General features: G+C 40.8%; 1 protein-coding gene across 1 annotated transcript; it reads left to right on the forward strand.

The window, feature by feature from the left end:
* Positions 1 to 447: 447 nt before the first annotated feature.
* Positions 448 to 20,872, forward strand: LOC118232064 (SH3 domain-binding protein 5-like). Its single transcript, XM_035426619.1, has 9 exons — positions 448 to 844; positions 2,027 to 2,089; positions 4,635 to 4,763; positions 13,069 to 13,233; positions 13,621 to 13,751; positions 14,477 to 14,519; positions 15,038 to 15,257; positions 17,640 to 17,948; positions 18,917 to 20,872. Exons 1-9 carry the CDS (start codon positions 764 to 766, stop codon positions 19,123 to 19,125), a joined length of 1,350 nt encoding a protein of 449 aa, XP_035282510.1. The 5' UTR covers positions 448 to 763; the 3' UTR covers positions 19,126 to 20,872.
* The last annotated feature ends 280 nt before the right edge of the window (positions 20,873 to 21,152 follow it).

Genomic DNA, 21,152 nt, shown 5'->3' on the forward strand with positions numbered 1-21,152 from the left:
TATTGTCTACTGAGTCTTATGCAATTTCTCTTATATTTGTCAATTGTTTATACACAAAACTGAGTTTTAATACAGCAGATTACAACTAGCCTTCATTCTACAAATAATGATTGCACAAACATGCAGAAGATTACCAGTAAATCCACTGTATTAATTCTATTTATAATTAAATTCAGTCGTTAACACTTATGTTGCTTGGAATGCATACAGCCCGCTTACATAGCTACACTTCGGATATGGCCTGCAATAGGCTACACCAGTCAATTTAATTGAGGCTGAAATTATGGAGCATTATGCTACACAAAATCGCCATAACCTATAACATATAACTTATAACGTGTGAGCCATGGCACCTTAAGATTATTTTAAGCACTAAGACAATCGTAATAAATTAATGTGCAGTTTAACTACAAAAAATGTATGTGCACACTCCAGAGCGAAAATTTAACTTGGTGCGCAGAAGGGGGCGGGCGAGGCAGAGAGCGTTTGCCTCACTTCATCGCCTTGTCGGCGAAGGACATATCCAACGCTGGGGTATTCTGATGAATATTCTGTAGAACTGGGCTCTGTTTATTTATTATTGGGCACTGATTTAATGACCAAAATGTATGTTATTGTACTGGTCCAGCCATAGACAACAAACCTATAGGATCCGGGTGCTTCGTAGAGCCAAGAGATTCATTCAGACTCGTTCTATAGCGCAAGGTTTGCTTTGTTCAGTGGCTGCATTCGACAGAAATTGACATATAGCCTATTGTCCAACATGGACAATTTGGAGAAAGGGAATCGATCAGACGAAGATATAGAATCACCTGAAGAGGAAGAAGTGGACCCCAGAATTCAGGTAAAAAAACCTATTAATTGTAAATAAGTAAATAAATAGTATTCACAAGCCAATATTTGAAAGGGTATTACTTGGTTTGATGTCGTTTGCTATAGCTATTTATGGGCTGCAATTATTGCTATGTAATTGCGATTGCTGGATGTATTGCAGTCATTTTCGGTGTGTGTGCCTACTATCTGGTACATTTATCATTAGACTGCAGGGGTAGTCAAATGTACAAATAAGGTTCTACTCTTTTCAACGACATGCGAAGGTGACATTATCGATGAGTAGACCGGCGGAGTGTCAATTCTTTTAGAGTTTACATCTTTTGATTAAGTGATAAAGGAAATGGACCTCTGTGAGCCTCATTTGAGTTATTTTGACAGCTGAAATGTTTTTTTTTTTGTCAAATTTATTGATGTATAATTATAAAAATCTTATCTAGTAGGTGTATGGAACAAGCATTCAACATTCAAGGAATAGCATAGTGTTCAAGGACAAATGCACTTTTAATGTTCTTTGGCTCATTATTTCAACAGACTATTTGGTATGAACACGCGATCAACGTATAAACGTTAGCAACTAAATATATGATGTAGTTAATTGTCTTGGTTCCAAAAAAGCATCCCCTTGACAGCTAACCTCGCTCTGCACATTGCTGGACTGCTACAAAACAGCGACACTCTTCTCCAAACACCATACCTTTTGCTATGTGACGCACTCCATTGCGGTTCCCATTAGTTTTATTTTTTATTTTTTACATTTAAAAAAAATATATATTACTGTGAACTGTTTGCTTGCTGTGGTTTGTGGCCCTCGTTTTCAATAGCATCTTGCATTCAGTTTATAAATAGGTAACATGTTTTGGTTCAGATACATTTTGACCAGATGGTTTTGTTGCTGGGTTGGTTATATTGCTTTGCTGTTTTTAAAACCTTTTTGAATACCTGATATTAATTGGCATTATTGTACAATTTATAGATCAGATAGAGTCTTTTGAAATGGTTCTTTGCAATTGTCCCAACGCTTGTACTGCCTCACTGTATAAATGGCTTAACTTACTCCAGATGTTGCTGACTTCCTTTCCAGATTTAACATTCCTCTCTCATGCTCTCTTTCCCTCTCCCCCTCCCACTTTACCCATGTATTTGTGTCTCCACTTCTTTCCTTATATTTTACTTTTTTATTTTTTCCTAACAGGGTGAACTAGAAAAGCTAAATCAATCCACAGATGATATCAATCGATGTGAGACAGAACTGGAGGTATGTTCATTGCAATACTGTTGAAGTGTATATTGTGTGCCAATCTAGCGACACGTTCCTTTAGTAAAAAAAAAAAAGTGTGTTAGATAATATTTAGAAACCTGGAAGAGGAAGGTTGCCTGTGCAATATACCCCTGATCTCAACCGAAAGAATGTAAAGAATATGAATTATTTTTTTCATGTATTTCTGAATATGGATGGACACATTTTTACCCCTCACTTTGAAGGTCAATTTTATTAGAATTTTATTAATACATGTTTTTGTATATGACATTTAAAAATGCAATTATCCCACTCACCTCTCACAAACACCCCCTTCCCCACCCACACACAAAATACTGTGAAATTTTTTAAATTATTGGATGAATAAGACGAACAAAAAATAGAATTGTAGACAGTAATTTTAACCAATTGTTATTCTTTAAAAGGAGGCTGGTGTTGATATCTTAATAAGTTGTTATTTTTCTTATCGTAATTTTTTTCACTGAGATAACAGACAGACAAATACGACAAGACAGGTGTAATTGTCTCTAGGGAGGTATACATATATGATGAGGTACATTCAGGTTCATTTGGGGAGCGTATTCCTCATACAGTGTTTTTCTTGTGTGGTTGAAGTGTGGGATTACCTCACTGACAAATTTAGGGAAACACTGAACAGAGTTCAAATTTAATTGAATGGTTTTTATTTCTGAAGAATTCAATTACTTTTTTATCAACAGGTTTGACCATTGAAATATAGTTAATCGCTGCTTTTCCAATTGATACGTTTTTTTAAGTTATCCTATAGGTAGGTGCCTGTTTAATTGATGAGATATTGCCAAGTACTGTACATATTGGGATGGGTAAAATGGTGGATAGTTTGTGTATATTGTCTTTCCAGAATAGATGGGTTGGTGGACAAAGCCCTGCCCTAGTGTGAAAGTAGTTATCTGGAATGTTTAGACTTCAGAGTAAACAAGTGTCTATTCTGATGAATCCCATTCTGTATGTTTTGTGTTGGGTTATATCTGCTCAGTGGATAATATTATTTTTTTGGATGAGTAATGTTTTAGTGTTATTAGTCATAGTGAAGATATGATTGCATATTTGATTTAGATCTTTGTTGCTGGTTTGTGGTCTACCTTATGGTGTGAGAGATAAGACTTACATAATTTATACAGCATGAGAAAGGGAGGGAGGCAGAGAGATGCAACGAAGGAGAGAGCAGAGATGAGCGTAGAGAGAAAATAGGGAGCCGGAGCTGCTTACTAAGCTAATAGTTCATGGTTAAATCAAGTTCATTTGACTCATTAGACAAGCCAATACTGAATTCCTTTGTGAAGGTGTGGTTAACACTCACTTTGTTAACCATTCCCTGAGCAGAATACTTTGTCCCCTTTTTTAATGCAGACTCAGGTCCTGTGCTGTGTTTGTGCCCTGTCATCTCTGGTTTTACAGAATGTGTCCTCATTATCAGTCTGCCTGCTGAACATATTGTGGGTGACATTCAGGTGTTGCTTTGAAGTTGGCCGGGACTAAATATTTAAGGATTCAAGCCAGCATTAAGGGAGCCAGTAGAAAATGTGAAGGAGTCAAATATATGATTAAAATAAATTAACTACTTGCATGCTGGTAAAATGTATACTGTATATCATGGAAAATCCTCAGTGAGGGGTGTTTTCATAAATTGACCAAGTAGTTAATTTATTTAAATAATTTATTTTAATCATAAGAACTTAGTTTTGAATATTGGTGGTAATGAGTTTTGTAATCTTGGGTATTGTACTGGTGTCTTAAGGGATATGTATATGACCCAGGTCTGTAAGGCTCAGAGATTTAGGAATTGCAGCCAGTGTGATTGCACCTTTGACAGGTGAAGCTCATCCTGCTGTTCTTACTAAAGTTTTCAGACTTCTGCCTTGGCTACACTCATCCTCCACAGTCGCTATATAATGAAATAATTGAAAGAATTTTCACTTAAGAATAAAAAGTCGGGTAAAACCCCTGTAAAGCTCTGAATTAATCAATGGTCAACAGAAGCAACATACAGTCACAAATAATGAATTGGCTATTCATGATGAGCAAGGCAGTTTTCTTATGGACCTTTAATGCCATCTGCACATCATTGAATGAATTGAATTATCATTAGCTGTTGTCGAAAAGCAGTGACGTCTATCCTGCTTTTTCAGTATCTCTCTGATATCTTGTTTGTGTTCGAGTTTGAAGCATGCTTTGGCATAGCTGCCTTGTTAATTCAATCAAATCTAAATTAAATTTGTAGAAATGGCTGTTATCATGGATTCAGAATGCCCGATTATTCTGTTTCTACTTTTAAAAGCCCTTGGCGTTACTTGGCTTAATCTGCATTTGGCTTAAAACTGTGAAAAAGTGTCAACAAAAACAATCCGTTTGTCATGTGGTTAACCGTTGTGCTGTTTCTGGTTGGTTGGGTTTGTGAAGCAGGTGACTGGGGAAAGGAGTCTTCGTTTTGCAGAGAAAATGTACTGTGACCTAATGACCTGAGGACTGGATGATTGGGTGTCCTCTGCTCTGTCCTCTGCAGGACGCAAGGCAGAAATTCCGTTCCGTGCTCGTAGAAGCTACAGTGAAACTGGAAGAACTGGTTAAGAAGATTGGCAAGGCAGTGGAGGATTCCAAACCATACTGGGAGGCTCGGCGTGTGGCCCGTCAGGTGAGCTGGATAGGAAGTGCATAAACCTGAAATAGCTTTTCCGTTGGTTTCTCTAATAGCATGGCACCCCTTTGTTCACAGACAAGCCAACATGTTTCTCAGAAGTAAATCATTATGAACAAGCTCCAGCATGTTGCTGGTTTTTGGAAAATGCTGAACAATGAATCAGTGGTTGACTTTTGCTGACGAGACCAGTCGCTTCTACAGGGAGGCATGTTAACAGTCAGTTTAGGAGTACAGGAGGGGAACCAGAAATGGAGTTATAAACTCTAACCTCAATGTGATGCTTCCCTATGATCCTCCTCCATTTCTCAGTGATAATGTTTTCTGGAGGATTTCCCCCTTCAAATTTGTTTGGAAATTTAGCTGTGATCCCAAAGGTAAAGATTGTCTGCAAGAAAACCACCACTCTGGCATTAACAGTCAACATGATGCCTCTCTTGGGTCTAAAGGGGAAAAGTCTTTCTCAAACAAGGTTTCCTCTCACACACTTGGGCTGCACGTGTATCTCTGAGGGTTGTTATTATTAGAACTCAGCTGATTCTAATTAGCATACATCATTCCTAGTAAATATGCTGAGAACTGCTATTGTAGAATGCAGTCTAGTTTCAAACTGACCCCTTTTTCTCAATATACCTTAGACCCATTGGGTGTGCCTCATTATTTTCTGGGAAAACATTCTAGATTTAGAGCTGGTAATATGGTTTCACTGTGATGCATTGTGTGGCTTGCAACTTAAAGATTGTAGGTTCAATTCCCAGGTAAGACACTGCACATGGACCCTTGTGGAAGGTACTTAACTGGATGTACTTCAGGATATATCCAGTTGTATAAATGGATACTATTTAAAATTGATATGCTATATAAAATTCAACAGCTGTGCAAATTTAATTTAATTATTTTTCATTTCATTATTTTCTTAATTATAGAAGTTATTTTCATTTCATTGTATTCACTCCTGGGGCTGACATGGTGGTGAAGTGAATAGTATTTGTTGCCTCACAGCAAGATGGTACTGAGTTCTACCGAGGGCCTTTCTGTGTGGAGTTTGCTTGTTCTTCTCTGTGTGGGTTTCTCCTGGGTACTCCCCTTTTCCCCCCACAGTCCAAAGGCATCATGTAGGCTAATTGCAGACTCTAAATTTCCCATAAGTATGAATGTGGGGGTGAATCATGTATGAGCCCTGTGATGGATTGGCGATCTGTCTAGACCAGGGTGTATTAATGCCTCTCGCCCACTGCATGCTGGGATAGGCTCCTGCCCCAAACCCCCCACCCCCAACTCTGACCAGGAATAAGAGTGGTTAAGGAAATGGATGGATGGATAAATAGGCAGTCAGGCTGTAATCCCCCTTGGTGAAATACTGTTGTTGATGTCATTTCTGTTCGAGCCACCAGACTCTCTCTGCACATATTAGGATGATAACTCAGGAACAGGCTGTTTATATGCTGTTCCCCTCATGTGGACTGTGGGCAGGGGTGGGACGTAGTGCAACCAGGAGCAGGGGTGTAGTACACCCAAAACTCTTGAGGGAGCAGAAACTCAAACAAACAAAATGTGGGTGGTTTATGTCCACAATAAAAATATTTTTTTCTTCAACAATTGTCATAAATTGTAAAATCCCCTATTTTATTCCTGATAGTGACATTATTACACTTACAACAGTTTTGGGCATGTATGACCATGAAATGATGGATACAGGAAAAGTAGCGTATACTAAATATTTCCTCCTTGATTAAAGCCTCAATTCTGAAAATTCGAAAGGAGAATTTTAAAAGGGAGTCTGAGGGGGTCAGACCTCAGGAAGGGTGTGTTTTTTAATAGCTGGTTTTCTAACACTAGTTTACAGTTAATTGGTCTGTGGATTGTTAGAGGTTTCAAAAGGCCGCATATTATTAATTATGCATAGAGCATGGTGCTGTTCTCCAGTGAGTTTAAGGAAGTGTTGTGGAGAATATATGAGCAATGTTGGTTTAATGTCTGGGGGCTACACAATTCCCTTGTGGTTTCCTATTATTATTGATTTCCTGAACACAGATGGTTTTGGAGTGAACTGTATTCAGTTGGACCCTGAATTGTGCCTATATGAAGTGCAAACTGCATTGTTATTTATACTCAAATTAATAATTTTGAGAAGAGCTTGATGTTGAAGATCTTGAGAATGCAATAGCACTCATGAAATTGTTAACAATACATTTTCAGGTAATATTTAGTGAATGTATAAATGTGAAATATACGTATAAATGAAGGGACTGGTGGGCGATCATCTGTCTGTTTTTCTGGTCATTGCTGAAATGAGTATATTGTTAGTTTTGGAATATAGAATTGTTGTTATGGTTTCTTAGCTTTGTTTCTCTCAACTACTATCTCCCTTCAAGACCATTCAGACTATTCCTATCACTGGGTGTCTTCCAATAAATTTGTAATTGTCCAATTTGGAATCAAGCCTATTATAGTTATAATTATCTATTTTTTGTATAATGGAATGTAATTCCCTCCACCATACTAGAGACCCACTCATCTGAATGGAAGAAGTCTCTCGCTCTCTCTGTTTCCCCTCCTAACAGTTTAATGGCTTAGATTGCAGTGCTTATAGACCCTGTGTCAAAAATGATTGTTTGAGCAACCATTATGATAAGCACTTTGTGATAATTATCAGGCATCACGACTGTTTAATGGAGAATGAATGAGCAGGTTTTTTGGTTACAATTTTTGGTGAATTCTCGGTGGCTTATCCTGTTAATGCCCTATTGTAGTGCATGGATGGGCTTTCTGGAGTGCTCAAAGTGCTATTTTAGGTAGCACTTTGGCGTGAGCACTTGTTCACATTCCTCATAGGAATTGGTAGAGAAAATCTGGTAAAATACCTCACCAGAAAATGGCTTGTTTTGTTATCTGGGCTCAGCTCAACTCATAGTCCTTTCATGTTGCTCTGAGAATGATGGCAGCCCTCTCCCTGGGAAAGCCAGGATCCGGATTGAGCTCTCTCTTTCAGGGGGTGATGATGATGTACTGTGACAGGGGGTGCAGTCTGTGCTCAGCTCATTATTATTGGCAATTACTGCACTGCTGGAGTGGAGCAGCATGCTCGAATTTGATCTGCCCATTAAAGAGTTTTGCTCATTGCCACCGTGAGCAGAACTTCCCTTGAGGTAAATTGTAGGGCTAGATCCCTATCTTTGTAGAGTTGAATATGATTGGTGACCTATCTTCTGCTGTAATAATTTGCCTCCCTATTCTAAGGGTTTTTTTTCTTGTCTTTTCTGTGCATATTGGCACTACATGTAACACTGATCAATTAACACATGTAAACTGTCTATTGTTCAGGGTAATTAGCAAACAGGGTGCAGATAATCTAAAACCTCACACATGTTCACTCCTGGGGTTTATCCATACGGACCCTCCCTTTCAATGGATGTGTAACCTAAGACCTGTGGAAATTATGGCAGTGATTTCACAGCCTCTTAAAGATGTAATTAATTGGATTTATACAAACTGAATACAGTTGTGGTGGGCTGTAAAAAAAGAAACCCATCTGCATTATAGTATTGGTTCTGGCCGATACCTGGAAAAAATAATTAAAAATGAACACATCTGCAGTATACTATTGGTTCCTACCAATATCTGGAATAAACAGACATGCCAACAAACAAATAAATATGGCAAATGGGTGGTTTTTGCAGAATTACTGAATCCTTTGGGAATCCCATAGGTTCAGAAGATGGTTTCCTGTAGAAGACCAGGTGCAGCAGAGAGTAGGGGCAGTCCAGGTCATATTGTTTGTGTCAGACCTCCATCACTGCAGCTGTACAGCCAGCCAGCCCCGTGGTTATGTGCAGGATTTGTCAATGAGGCTGTGTAACCTTATCATAGAGCTGCATTATTGCTGTGAAGGCCATGACTCAGATGGAGACCCATCTGGAAGCACATATGGGCTCATTCCTGCACAAAGAATTAATCACACAGCGTCTGCATTTGTGATTCTTCATGATGAACTGAGATGGTCACATTGATTGGAGTTGCAGAGCACACAGAGACCCACTGGCGACGTGCAGTTGAAATCTTCCAAATGTTCAAGAATACACATTGATTACATGTTTTTCTCCCAGAGGAACTGATCGTGGTAATGAGTACCTGTTCTTCCAGAGCTGATGACCTTGCCCTGTGGGTTGAGTTGTGATTTGTCTCTGGCCCACATTGTTGAAGCCAATGAAGTGAGAATGTTTGTTTGCAGTGCTGAGACTTGCAGGTGCAATTCTCCTCAGGCCCAAATTTCTCACATACCATATGCTGATATGCCATATCCTGGAAGGATCTCATCAGCAGCTTGATTTGTTAAAACCAGGAACATAAAGCCACTTCTTCAGTACAGGCGTATTACAGAGGTTAACACATTTTATGACAGGGTGCTTTAGTTTACAACAGTGAATCATGTGACAGGAGCTTTATGCTTCTTGCAGCCACAGAGATGATAGAGATTGACCTCAGAGGGCCATCAATACAGAACACTCACAGGCATTATTCTGGATGTTCGGACAGAAATGTGGGGCACTGGAGGAGGGAAATAAGAGTGGTTTGTAATCAGGCCACAAACTGTAACTGCCAGGGCCTGTAGAAAGGTGCAGCAGTCAAGTGTTCCTTGGCTGATAAGGACCTGCTTGCTGTGTGCAGTTTTTGACTGCAAACTAATTGCACCCAAATTTAAGATCCCTTTATTGGCACCCAAATTGAAATTTAAGACCCCTTTCCCCATCTGTTTTTGTATTGAGAAATCTGATATTTGTTTTAAAATAATTCATTGAATTTAAGTTGAACCACAAAGGACTCAATTAGCAGAGATCAATAGATAAGAGGGAACTACAGCAGACTGTGCCTTTTTGTGGTGGCTCATGCTGTTCTCGGACAAAGTTTGCGCGTTAAAATAACATAATTTTCAATGGGTGTCCCAGCGAGGCTGTTTTTTGAAAACACATTTCTGGCCAGGTTTTGATGTGTTTCAAGTTCAAGGATTCATGAGTGTGTTGCCGTGGAGGAGAAGGAAATGGGTATAATGGGCAATTTATTTTAACATGTGCTGGTTATTATCTTAGGCTCAACATTCTTTGTTCACAAAGAGACATCATGGCTGTGTTATGCGGTATTGGTATTAATGTATTCCAGTCATATTTTGCTGTCTGTTACAGCTATTATATGCCACACTTAGAGAAGTTAAGGCTTTGATGTCAGCTGCACTGGGAAAAGTGCATGATGCGGCATAGGAATACAAAGTACACTTTGTAAATGTGTATGAAAGATTAGTTGTGTTTTGGTACATTTGTTGTTAAGTTTAGCTCTAGACAGTGTGCTTAGCATAGATTTTCATCACATAGCTCACCCTCATTTTTCTCTTTTATTGCTTTTGTTATGGTTTTTTATCAGTTTTGTTCAATGCACCTGTTATGCTGTAGAATGGATGAATGTTTACAGTTGCTGCTTTAAGTTTTGGTGATATGGTATCTGCATGCTGATTTTCATTTATTTGCTTTTCTCACAAGATATGGTGTCTGGAACACAGGGCTCTGGTTGCATCTAAACTCATGTTACCAAGCCCCATCTATGGAATAATAAATAATAGTCCAGACTTGACTCTATTGGTCAACTAGAAGGCAAATTTGTTGGGAAGACCCCCTCTTTTTATAGAGTCCCCTCTCATCGCCTTCTGACTGTGAAGATGAAACACAGCTGCAGCTTCAGGAGGAAAGGAGGAGTAGGAATATCTGTACATTTAACATTCTTTCAATCTTTTTTTCAGCTTTCAGATGGCATAGTGAAAATATCCCAAATTTATCTTTCTTTCTCTCTGGACTCTGGCTGCTACCTGTTTGACAGACTGCAGTTTTGCTTCTCCTTAGTCCTGCCCTGATGGTCCTTTCTGTTCTCTCTCTCTCTTTTTCTCTTTTTAATGTGAAAAAGGAATCACACCATTTATACATATTGTGAACCACCCAACCAATAATCAAGATGAGGTAGTTCATTTTCTTTTCATTTATTGTTTTTACTTTTCATTTTATTTCTGTCATAAAAAAAGAAAAGAAACAGAACATATCCTCTATATTTGTGAAGCTGCAATATATTTGTGTAAATACTGGCACCAATGCATGGACATTCCCTGAAGTCACAGATCCATATCAAGTATTGCACTAGGTACACCGTGCTAGAAGGCAGAGTCAATATTTGAAAATCATAGCACACTTCAGTGTATATATTGAATTCCATGCACAGCCTCATCTTACTGTCAGACTGCATCCAATCATTTATACTGTGTGCCTGTTTCAGTGCCAGTTTGTCCATCTCATTTCAGCTGCCAGTATTTGATCTCCTGTTGTGATTATGCATTAAGCTTGTGATTCTCCTGTGGCATTCCTGCTGAATTTGTTTTCAGAAAAGTTTGCAAGGGAGCACAAATGTCTAAAACTTATCTAATGTTTTTTTTAAAATTAGCTAACCCTTAGAAAGAGAGCATAAATCTCCAGGGAGGCTGGCAGAATTATTATTTGCATTTTGTAAACCACATTTTTTACATTTTTGTACATACAAACACTTGTTATAGGGAGGGCAGATGCCAGGACATGGTTCTCAACGCAAGATCTGATGAGCTGATAGCCTGCTGGTCTCACATTCAGGCATGTGTAGATGAATGACTCTGATTAAAGAAGGGTTGAGCTGATGGGCCTGAGGATTGGAGGATAATTGACTTTGGGGGATTCTCAAAAACACAATGTCTGACATTTATGATCCTTGGCCTGGAATGGGGGGCAGAAAGGAGTTTCTGAGAGAATAGGATACAAAGAGGAATGTGCTGCTTTACTCCTTTAGTGCATGTGAAGAAAAACAAGCTGCAGTTTCGGATTGGTGTATGGATGTGTTACTCTCACATTAGCTTTTTCATGTTTAAGAGAAAACATGCCACTTACTCATGAAAAATGCTAGAATTTAGTTTCTCTAAAATTTTAATGTGTCTAATACTGGCCAGCATTACATTTCACATTTTTAGCGTGTTGCGTTTCAGAAAACTGAAATCCAACACTTTTTATAAGCCGTACTAGTCATCATAACTTTGAAAGAAGCTTTGCTTATCAGCATGAGGCAGCCTCTGAATCTTCAGTACAAAAAATCCCAGCATGTGCCTGCTCATCTGTTTAGCAGAGTTTATAAGTTAACTAGTCAGTGAACTGTAAAACCACATGACCGAAAAATGCTACAGAATGATGCCTCTATTTGTGATTGCTGTTTTTCAGATAGCTAAGCAACTTTCCTGGAGCTGAAAGGGTAAATAAATAGATTAGACCTGCCATATTTAAGTCAGTCAGGGTATTTTCTATTCAACATATTGACTGAAGGATTAAAGTGTACAGAGTCAGAAGTAGGACGGCAGTATACTGCTGAAGCAGTGCTTTCTCGCTTCCACAGGTTTCAAAATAAATGTAAAATGTGCATCAGACACCATGCATCCAATATCAGGAAGCAACTGGTTTTTTGACTGTTGAATAACAGACAGGGGTTTGTTTACAGAGTGGCTGCTCCAAAGTCAGAAGCACACACTACGCAAGATGTGTGTCTGCGTTTTGAGGAGCGTCTGTTATCTGGCTGAGTCCACTATAACAGATGGCTGCTTGAAATGGCTTTGGCAGTGAGGGGAAGCAGAAAAGATGGCAGTAGATTCTGCACTCTCAGTTTCTGTTAGATCTGCTGTAAAATCCCATGCCATCAGGCTATATTTTTGCCTCACATACTAAAAATATGTTGGGTCTCTCTTGAAAGCCATGCATGTCATCAATTTGTTTGGTAAGTCAGAGTTGGTGAGAGTTATCCAGCATACATCACTGTTAATGGAAGGACTGAACGTGAGGATGAGGCTTTGGTGAGTGATGCTATCGGAGGGAGGAGGGCTTGGAAAATGAACATGGTGTTGGTAGGCAAGTCTGGTAAATATTTGGTGGTGACAGAAAACCTGGCTGGTGCTGTATTCCTGACATGCCCTGTCCCTGATGTATTCTATCCTTAATTTGCCATATCCCTGATTTACATCATTTAGGGTTGCCAACTCCTGGATTAGCCAGGAGTCTCCAGGATTTTCCTTTGGCTTCCTGGAATATTTTTTTCTCGTTGTAAAAACAAACTGCAAAAAAATAATGATGATGACAGACTCTTGGTATTTCCACAGCGAGCCCTTTCATCGAACAGTGGTTGTAAAGCATCATGAATCTCCCAGGAATATGGGACCCCTTGCTGTATTCCTGCTGTTTACCTTTCCCTATGTCCACAGGCCCAGCTGGAGGCCCAGAGGGCTACACAGGACTTCCAGAGAGCCACAGAGGTGTTACGGGCTGCCAAGGAGACCATCGCCCTAGCTGAGCAGCGGCTACTGGAGGAGGACAAGCGGCAGTTTGATTCAGCCTGGCAGGAGATGCTCAACCACGCCACCCAGAGGGTAAGTGGGTTACCGTGTCCAGTGGGGAAGTACTCGATGATGATTCACACTGTATCAACCCCATGTAACACAATACGCTGCTTCATAATTGCACTGTGGGAGAGGAGCTCTGTGTCACATGGACGTCATGTCATAACATATGTTTGTCAACAATGCGGGTTACCCACAACTGAATTAGTAAGCTTATTTCATGGTAATAATTGTGTTATGTCTTTACTATTTCAAGGAACTACAGACTGCTTTTAACAAAACAATATGTCACATAAGAACCAAATACCAAGTAACAATGAGTGACCTGTAAGGAAAATCAAGAAAATAACGAACCCCGTTCAGGTGAGCGGTTGAAAGAAAGATGGGCTGAGAGTGCTTCCTGTTTGGCCACTGCAGGTAATGGAGGCAGAGCAGACTAAGACACGTAGTGAGCTCGTACACAAGGAGACAGCAGCCAAGTACAATGCAGCCATGAGCCGCATGAAGCAACTGGAGAAGAAACTAAAGCGCACAATCAACAAGTCCAAGTGAGTAGTCACAAATACACCTGAATGGAAATGGACTAGATGATGATCACTGAGTGGATATTGACTGGAGCTTAGCTGGTGCAGGAGCTTAGTTGGACAATGACCAAACCACTACTGAGCTCTGAATGTGCTGGGTATTGAAGGATTAATTGGCAACAGGAAAGCTGTCCGACTATCCTTCTGAGGGAATCATTTTGCAGTTCTTTTAGTGAACATTTGTGTATGATGAACTCAGCTGATGAATGAATGGTGCAATGGATGGCATCACTCAATTTGCAGGGCTGTTCACTATTATCTCTCTCAGCCGTTCATATCTTCACATTTTCCTTGAAGATCAGTGACATAAAATACACACAAAGAATGTCTCACTGCTCGAGCTGTTGTGCTTGGGCTGAACTAAATTGTTCCCTTGCTTTGAGGGAATGGAGAGTAAGGATTTGCTGCTGAAGAAGAGTGAATGAGAGGATTTAGCCCTTGTGGTCACATTGAGTCTCTCTACTGGTCCACAAAGGTCTGGATTGGGGTTTGGTGTTTTTATACAGGCAGAAGCAGGGTGTCAGAGGTGTAATGCTTGCCATAGTTTTCCACCTGGACAATCTATAATGATTGGATATGTTATCATATGAATATTGATATATACTGGTTGTATTATTACTGAAAATAATTCTCTCTCTCTCTCTCTCTCTCTCTCTCTCTCTCTCTCTCTCTCTCTCTCTCTCTCATAGACCCTATTTTGAACTGAAAGCAAAATATTACTTACAACTTGAGGTATGTCATGATTGATAACTGTAGTTGAAATGCTTTTATAGTACATTTTGACAGGATGGATGTTTCACCAGTTCTTCAAGATAATACAGCTATAATGGCGTACAATGTACTGGGATAAACATTTTTTGTCCTGCTCCTTATGCCTGGTTGTTTCCCTTTGTGATATGTTTTACTTGAAGTTTTACATGTAAGTTTCAGTTATATATTACATGTTTTTGAAACAAGTTTAGGCTGCGTAAGTTAGTGTTAAATCATGCATTGCCACATTTCTCACATTTGCATGTGGGAGTACACTATTAATGGGACAAATCAGCTCAACTTCTGTGCTTACAGGCAGAGCAATAGCACCTGGCTATGGGTTAATGTACCTGCGCACTTCTGGACTTTATTTGTTGTCCCTTGCATTGTCCTGCATCACCATACTTTTTTACAACCATGTTGTGTCAGAACTTCTTTACCCAGTGAAAGAATTCAGCCATCTCACACCAGCTTCCTCTTGGCATATTTTTTCTCTGCAGCAATTGAAGAAGAATGTGGATGACTTACAAGCCAGGCTGACCCTGGCCAAGGGCGAATACAAAACAGCGCTACGCAACCTGGAGATGATCTCCGATGAGATCCATGAGCGCCGCCGCTCCTCAGCCATGGGGCCGCGGGGGCGGGGAGTTGGTGCTGAGGGTGACAGCAGCTCTGGTGATGACATCACAAACTTCAAGATGGAGTCTGACGGCATCTCCAGTGAGTGTGAAGAAATAGTGCCACAAGAGTTGGTGGTTCTGCACTGCAGCTTTTAATAATCAATTAGTTGTGTCTACATTTCTGTGACTGATGGTTTATATTAAGCGGGCTGATCTCACTTTTGCTTCTGGGTAGAGAAACAGGGCACACAGAAAATTACTAAAATAATCAGTATTTCTCATAAAGCTTTGTTCTTCCTTGTTATTCCTAAGACCGTTTAAAGATATGTAATTATTGTCAGTGGCTTGTTAGAGACTGAAACACACCTGTTGGCATTTGGCTTCTGTGTCTGTGCTGTGGGGAGGCTGCCATTGTTGGGAGAAGCCATGCACTGCTGCCCATTGTCACTGAATGATTAATCTGTTGACAGCATTTTGGGGTTCCCGTAACTGAGTGCTCTGCCACCTGTACTGCATAGCCGCATCAGCCACCGAGCAACAAAAGTAGATCTGTTTGTGACTCCACTGCATAGAGACTGAAAGCTACAACCCCCTTCTGGCTCTCCATGTCTTAGGAGTAACTGTGTCAGGGATCTGCCACACTTTGACTGGACTACCAGTGACAGGGCATGGAAGTGGAGGGCTCTTGCCAGATCTGTGAAGAATGCAGAAATCAATTAGTTTTAAAGTAATTGATTTATTCATCAAAAACATTCCCTGGGCTCCACAAGAATGACACAAAAGATCCCTTCAGTACTGCCTTTTAGTGGGTCAGAAGTGTGAAGTGTGATTTGTGCCTGAATTGCCAGGACAAAGTCTAATCGGGTTCACTGCATTTAATGACACATGACGACTATGTTGTTGTATAATTCAGCTTAGTGCAGCTGGGTGCAGAATCCAGGCGTCCACTGGACATGCAGCCTTCCACAAAGTGTCTGTAACATTGCAGAAACATTACCACGTGCTCACGATATTGTGGCTATTCTGTCAGAATGCCACATGCCAGCTGGGCAGCCAAGTTGATTCAATAATCAGAATGCTACAGACTACTCTGCAACCAGAATAAGCTGGTTGGTTATGTCAGACTGTTGGCACAAAGTTAGAAGTCCAAAAATGCAGCAGCATTAATTAGCCTGGGAGACATTCTTACAGTCGGCATCCATGATGTATTTCCCCATTGAATTCCTGAGCTGCTGTTTGATTTATAGGGCAGCCTTGCTGTTTGAGAGGACTGTTCCACTTTTACTGTAACGCTTCTGGGAAGAGAGCCCAGATCTTCTCTCAGGTGCACAAGGACTGGACTCAGCAGTATGCGAAATTGCCAGTGCAGATAGGATAAGACGTATTATTCTTTGAGCAATATAAGCTAGAGGTGTGCCTTATAAAGTGAGATTTGACCATCACACCATAGACAGAAAAAAACATTTTATTTTAGTCAAGTAAATTGCTGTAAAATTGCTTTTTGTATGGCTATGAGAAAAACTATTTGTTACAGTTATTTTATAATGAATCACTTTTGTATGTATATTGTATTTGATTGCATTTAATTGCAATGTTTGTGCTATTGCTGTTGTGATGGGGTGATGTAAGCCTCTTAGATGCAATCTTAAATTCTGTTAATTTGTAAATAATAGTAATTGGGCTTAGTTCCTTTTCACAAGTACGAGGTTACAAAACTGTTACATATAAATATGTGTGTCACACGCCAGCATGACACCCCTGGGAGGGAGATGCGGCGGTTCCAGGAAACACCGTTGGTTGCCACATGGAGAGAGAGAGCGCACCCACACAAACACAAAATAAAATAAACAAACATCTTCACCCTTCCCCCTCAAGGGTTCTGGGCAAAAACAATAAACTAAAACAACAAGCTAAAATAACAAAGACAAAAGAAAGTAAAGCAGACCGACCACTTTTCAGCGCGCTGCTTGTAGCTGGCCTGCTTTCCAGCAGACCCACTCCTCCTACTTTTCAGTGGCGGTTTACTTTCGTTTTGTGTTCTGTCAAACATGTAAACAAAATCTAAATAAAGAAACGCACTACTGGTCTCGACCTCCAAACTGTAGAGAACAACATACCTTTAAGCACCTGGGCTGATTAGTGAATGCAACCCAGGTGCATGTGCACTCTCCACCCGCTGGTGCACCTGAGACCAATCCACTTCTTCGGCAGACCGAATGCTACAATGTGTTACATGCAGAAGCTTAATTTTCATCGATTGGGATCTAACTAGGTTTTGAAATCAGTACAGCAGCTCTGTCATTCTTCTATATTTGCAATTTTGTATGTAAGTATATTTCATGACAGGTTGTTTATATAATTAAGTTGACTGTCAGCTTATAACATGAACACCTCTTATGCGATAATTAGACTGAGGTTCCATCTCGGCCAATGTAAGGACAGGAATTTTCCTGGTTGTTGATGACAGGTTGTGTTGTTGCAGTGGCATCGGAGTCCTTCGAGGAGGACAACTGCGGCATCGCCATGTCAGAGGAGGACTCAGAGACCCAGTCCACCTGCAGCTTGAGCTCTGAGAACGCCAGCCCTGTGGATCTGCTCTGCCCCTTCCCCCCTTCCTCACCCTCTCCCTCCTCTTCCTCCTCCTCACCGTCTCCCTCACCCTCCTCCCGCCCCAGCAGCCTGGACCTGCCCAGTCCCATTTCCTTGTCAGATTTTGGCTTGATCTCACCTGTCCTGGGGCCTAGGAGTGAGTGCAGTGGAGCTTCTTCACCCGACTGTGACCTGGAAAGAGGTAAGAAAGATTGCATATATGTGCGTGTGCATGAATGTGCCAGGTTGACGGTTAAAGTGTGTAAAGGTTAAAGTGTGTCTAAAGTGTGTCAGCAGATCTGTATGTGTGTGTCTCCCTGCTCTTTGAGACAAATCACAGTATCCTTATTTCCTGTTTGGCTGGCACCAGCACCTGCTTGGGAGCCTATTCATCATTGTCATTTGGAGTTGCACACCTTTACTGTGATAGAAATAACAGGCAAGCAAAACTACAGTAGAATCCATCATTTATGATGCCTCTGTGCACCTCTGCAAAGTTACTCAAGTAGGTTACTGGAGTTCAGATAACAGAAAACTGGAATGTTTTCTCTTTTGTAGGGTGCTAAGCGGCAGTTTTCTCTATATATAATGAGATAAAGAAAAAAAAAACTGACAGAATCTTTTGTTCATAAAGCTCTACCTGCCTAGATATGGCATCTTGCTATATGGAATGCCAAATATACAAACTATTTGCTTTGCGTTAATTCTCTGTGTCTGAATGTGGTAAGATTCACACTCCGTCATATGGAGACTATTCAAAAATCAATTAAGTCAACTTAACTTCAAAATTGTGGACCTTGGCAGTTTCAGCAAATTTAGAGTTGGATGTGTATATGGAGGAGGATGTTTATGTGAAGGAAGGGGACTCGGACATGAGGCGTGGGGCAGATTTTAAGGATGTGTTCAATGTTAGACTAACATAAGCACATTCAAACTGCTATTTTATATCTAATTTGCTCATGATGAGCAAACCCTGGTCATCTGATCCCTAAACTTTTTCTGACTTGTTCATAATGGTTTCTCTTTGTATGAGTTTTTTAATATAATAGAACATTCTTGTTTGAATGAGAAGAACTGTTATTAGGATGTGGACTTTTTATGCTGACCTTCTGTCATCAGGACATCAGCCTACTGGTTGTTAAAGGGGACTGTGTATATGTGTGTGTTCAGGTGACCGGGCAGAAGGGGCAGAGAGTGATCTGGACAACGTCCTCAACAACAACACCACCAACCATAAGAAAAGCTTGGGACTGGACAGCCGCTTCGGACGTCTGTCCCTGAAGCGCACAAAGATGGATAGCGCCAAGAATACCGAACGTGACCGATTTAGCTTGGCCCGGCTACCTGCCCCCGCTATGGTTCTATTCAATGGGGTGTGAGGACAGGGTGTATCCTCCCCCCATACCCCATCCATCCCCACCTCCCCATCTGTGCCAACCATCTCTCATCTCCCCCACTGATAAGCTCAACCTGACGGTCATACATGTGCATCACAAGTGACCACAACCACAAATGTTACTGCAAATCATTTCTGATGATGCTGCTTAGAGATGTGATGTGAGCCCTCTTGTTTTAATATAAGGGCACATGCTGGTCACCTTTTCCCTATTAGGTAGTGGTCATTCAGGACAGGACGGGGTGCAGTGTTCATCGGAACAGTGTGGTGTTGACTGTTATTGACTTGATCCCCATATCCCTCACCCCCATGACTGGCTTTCCCCTCCTACACCTTCTAGAGAGCTGTCTAGAGAGCAGGATAACCCAAACACCCCATGTCCACTGTGCAGGGACATTCACATTGTGATATGTTCAGGCTTTCGGTTTTTCAATTAATTTAGCTCACTGAGGTATAAAGCTTAAAATATGTAAACATCATTGACTTCAGTGCTATCAGAGATGCACCTCCTGCAAAACTCTAGTCCACCATCTCTGAACCTGTCAACGGCCTGTTTTCCTGGAGCTAACTGTAGATCAGGTTGTTGTATATCAGTCTACAGGCTTGGTTTAGCTTAGTTGCATGGTCACACTGCAGTTTACATCACAGAAGGACCTGTAGTGCATAGGCTGATGAATCATACATGTAGGTGCTACAGCCACTATCCAATGCTTCATGAAGGGAAACACAGACCACCAGCTCAGGAGGCAGAGGAAGACCCATTACCATCCAAACCATAAACTCCATCCCCAAGAAGTCCTCTTAGCCAGAAAACATATTTCCAAAATTCACCACTGCCAAAACATGTATGACATGATTTAAGGGGCTCTAAAATCACCTGGTTGAGATCTTAATTACAGTCAGCGTGTAACAGCGTAACAGAGCGTTGGGTGATTTCTGATAGCCCCGCCCCCTTCTTCCAACCATCTCTCTTTGATCCAGCTCAGTGCTCCTTTCCGGGTCAGTGCATTATGTTACGTTGTCACCTGCAGGGCACACAGAATAAATGAGCTTCCAGATGCTGTGAGACAGCACACCTCTCTCCTCATCTGTCTCCCTTTCACCACTGTTCATGGCACTGAACGAAGGGAGCCTCCAGCTCTTCAAAAACATAAAAAGCAATATTCAAGAATGGAATTCTTATTTTCCAGATATCACAGGGATGTTTGGACACCCAGAGAGTCCATGGCAATGCTTGGAAGTGACCTCTGTGATGTGCCAGAATCTTGTAGCATCAGTGGGTGGGTGTAAAACACCCAGTCAGAGAAGTGCTTTGGTGAAAAACTGACCCAACAAGCTAACAGTATGCATCAGACAATTTTAAAATAGAGTGTGTTGATGACCAGGAAGTGGAAAACTACACCTCCACCTTGATCGACTTCCTCCATGCTGTTAATGCTGTTGTCAGACATTGTGATTCACAGCAACCGCTTCGCCTTGAACTGTTGTTCCGGTCTCCTGGATGTCTGATCTCTAGTATCGTGTTTAACTCTGTGTGTGCATCACATTGTACAGTTAAACCAGTGTGTATCTCTTGCTGTGCTACTCGTGTGTTATCAAAAGAGAATCAAAGAGGGGAAAAATTCCTCTCAGAACAGCTTTTTTCCAGTGTTTCCTTATGGTGTCTGATCAGGTACTTCCCGCAACTAGTGTACCCATTTTCTGAGTAAATAAATAAATATTCACCACAATCTTTTTTATATTAATTTTTAGCAAACTAGCGAAGATATCCAGTAGCCCAGCCAGGAGACCCTCACCTAAGTCTTCAGGCTTGGGGAGACAAGACTGCAGGCTGTAGACCTAACCAAACATTACAAAAAAACCATCAAAGCTCCACCAGTCTCCAGTTTATTGGCAAGACTCATAAATGATTATCATTAAAACAAATTTTCCTCACATGGACTCATACTGATGAAATCAGACGTTACTACTCTCACCCTCTACAGACCAGGTGAAAAAAAAACTAAACTG

Source organism: Anguilla anguilla, chromosome 1 (assembly GCF_013347855.1).
Source record: "Anguilla anguilla isolate fAngAng1 chromosome 1, fAngAng1.pri, whole genome shotgun sequence".
Classification (NCBI taxonomy): Eukaryota; Metazoa; Chordata; class Actinopteri; order Anguilliformes; family Anguillidae; genus Anguilla; species Anguilla anguilla.

Bases quoted from the DNA above. Each gene is read 5' to 3' on its own strand.
- LOC118232064 (XM_035426619.1), top strand. From the start codon at position 764: ATGGACAATTTGGAGAAAGGGAATCGATCAGACGAAGATATAGAATCA. The intron at 13,234-13,620 runs GTAAGTGGGTTA...TGGCCACTGCAG, and splicing joins TCAACCACGCCACCCAGAGG to GTAATGGAGGCAGAGCAGAC. The intron at 15,258-17,639 runs GTGAGTGTGAAG...GTGTTGTTGCAG, and splicing joins GGAGTCTGACGGCATCTCCA to TGGCATCGGAGTCCTTCGAG.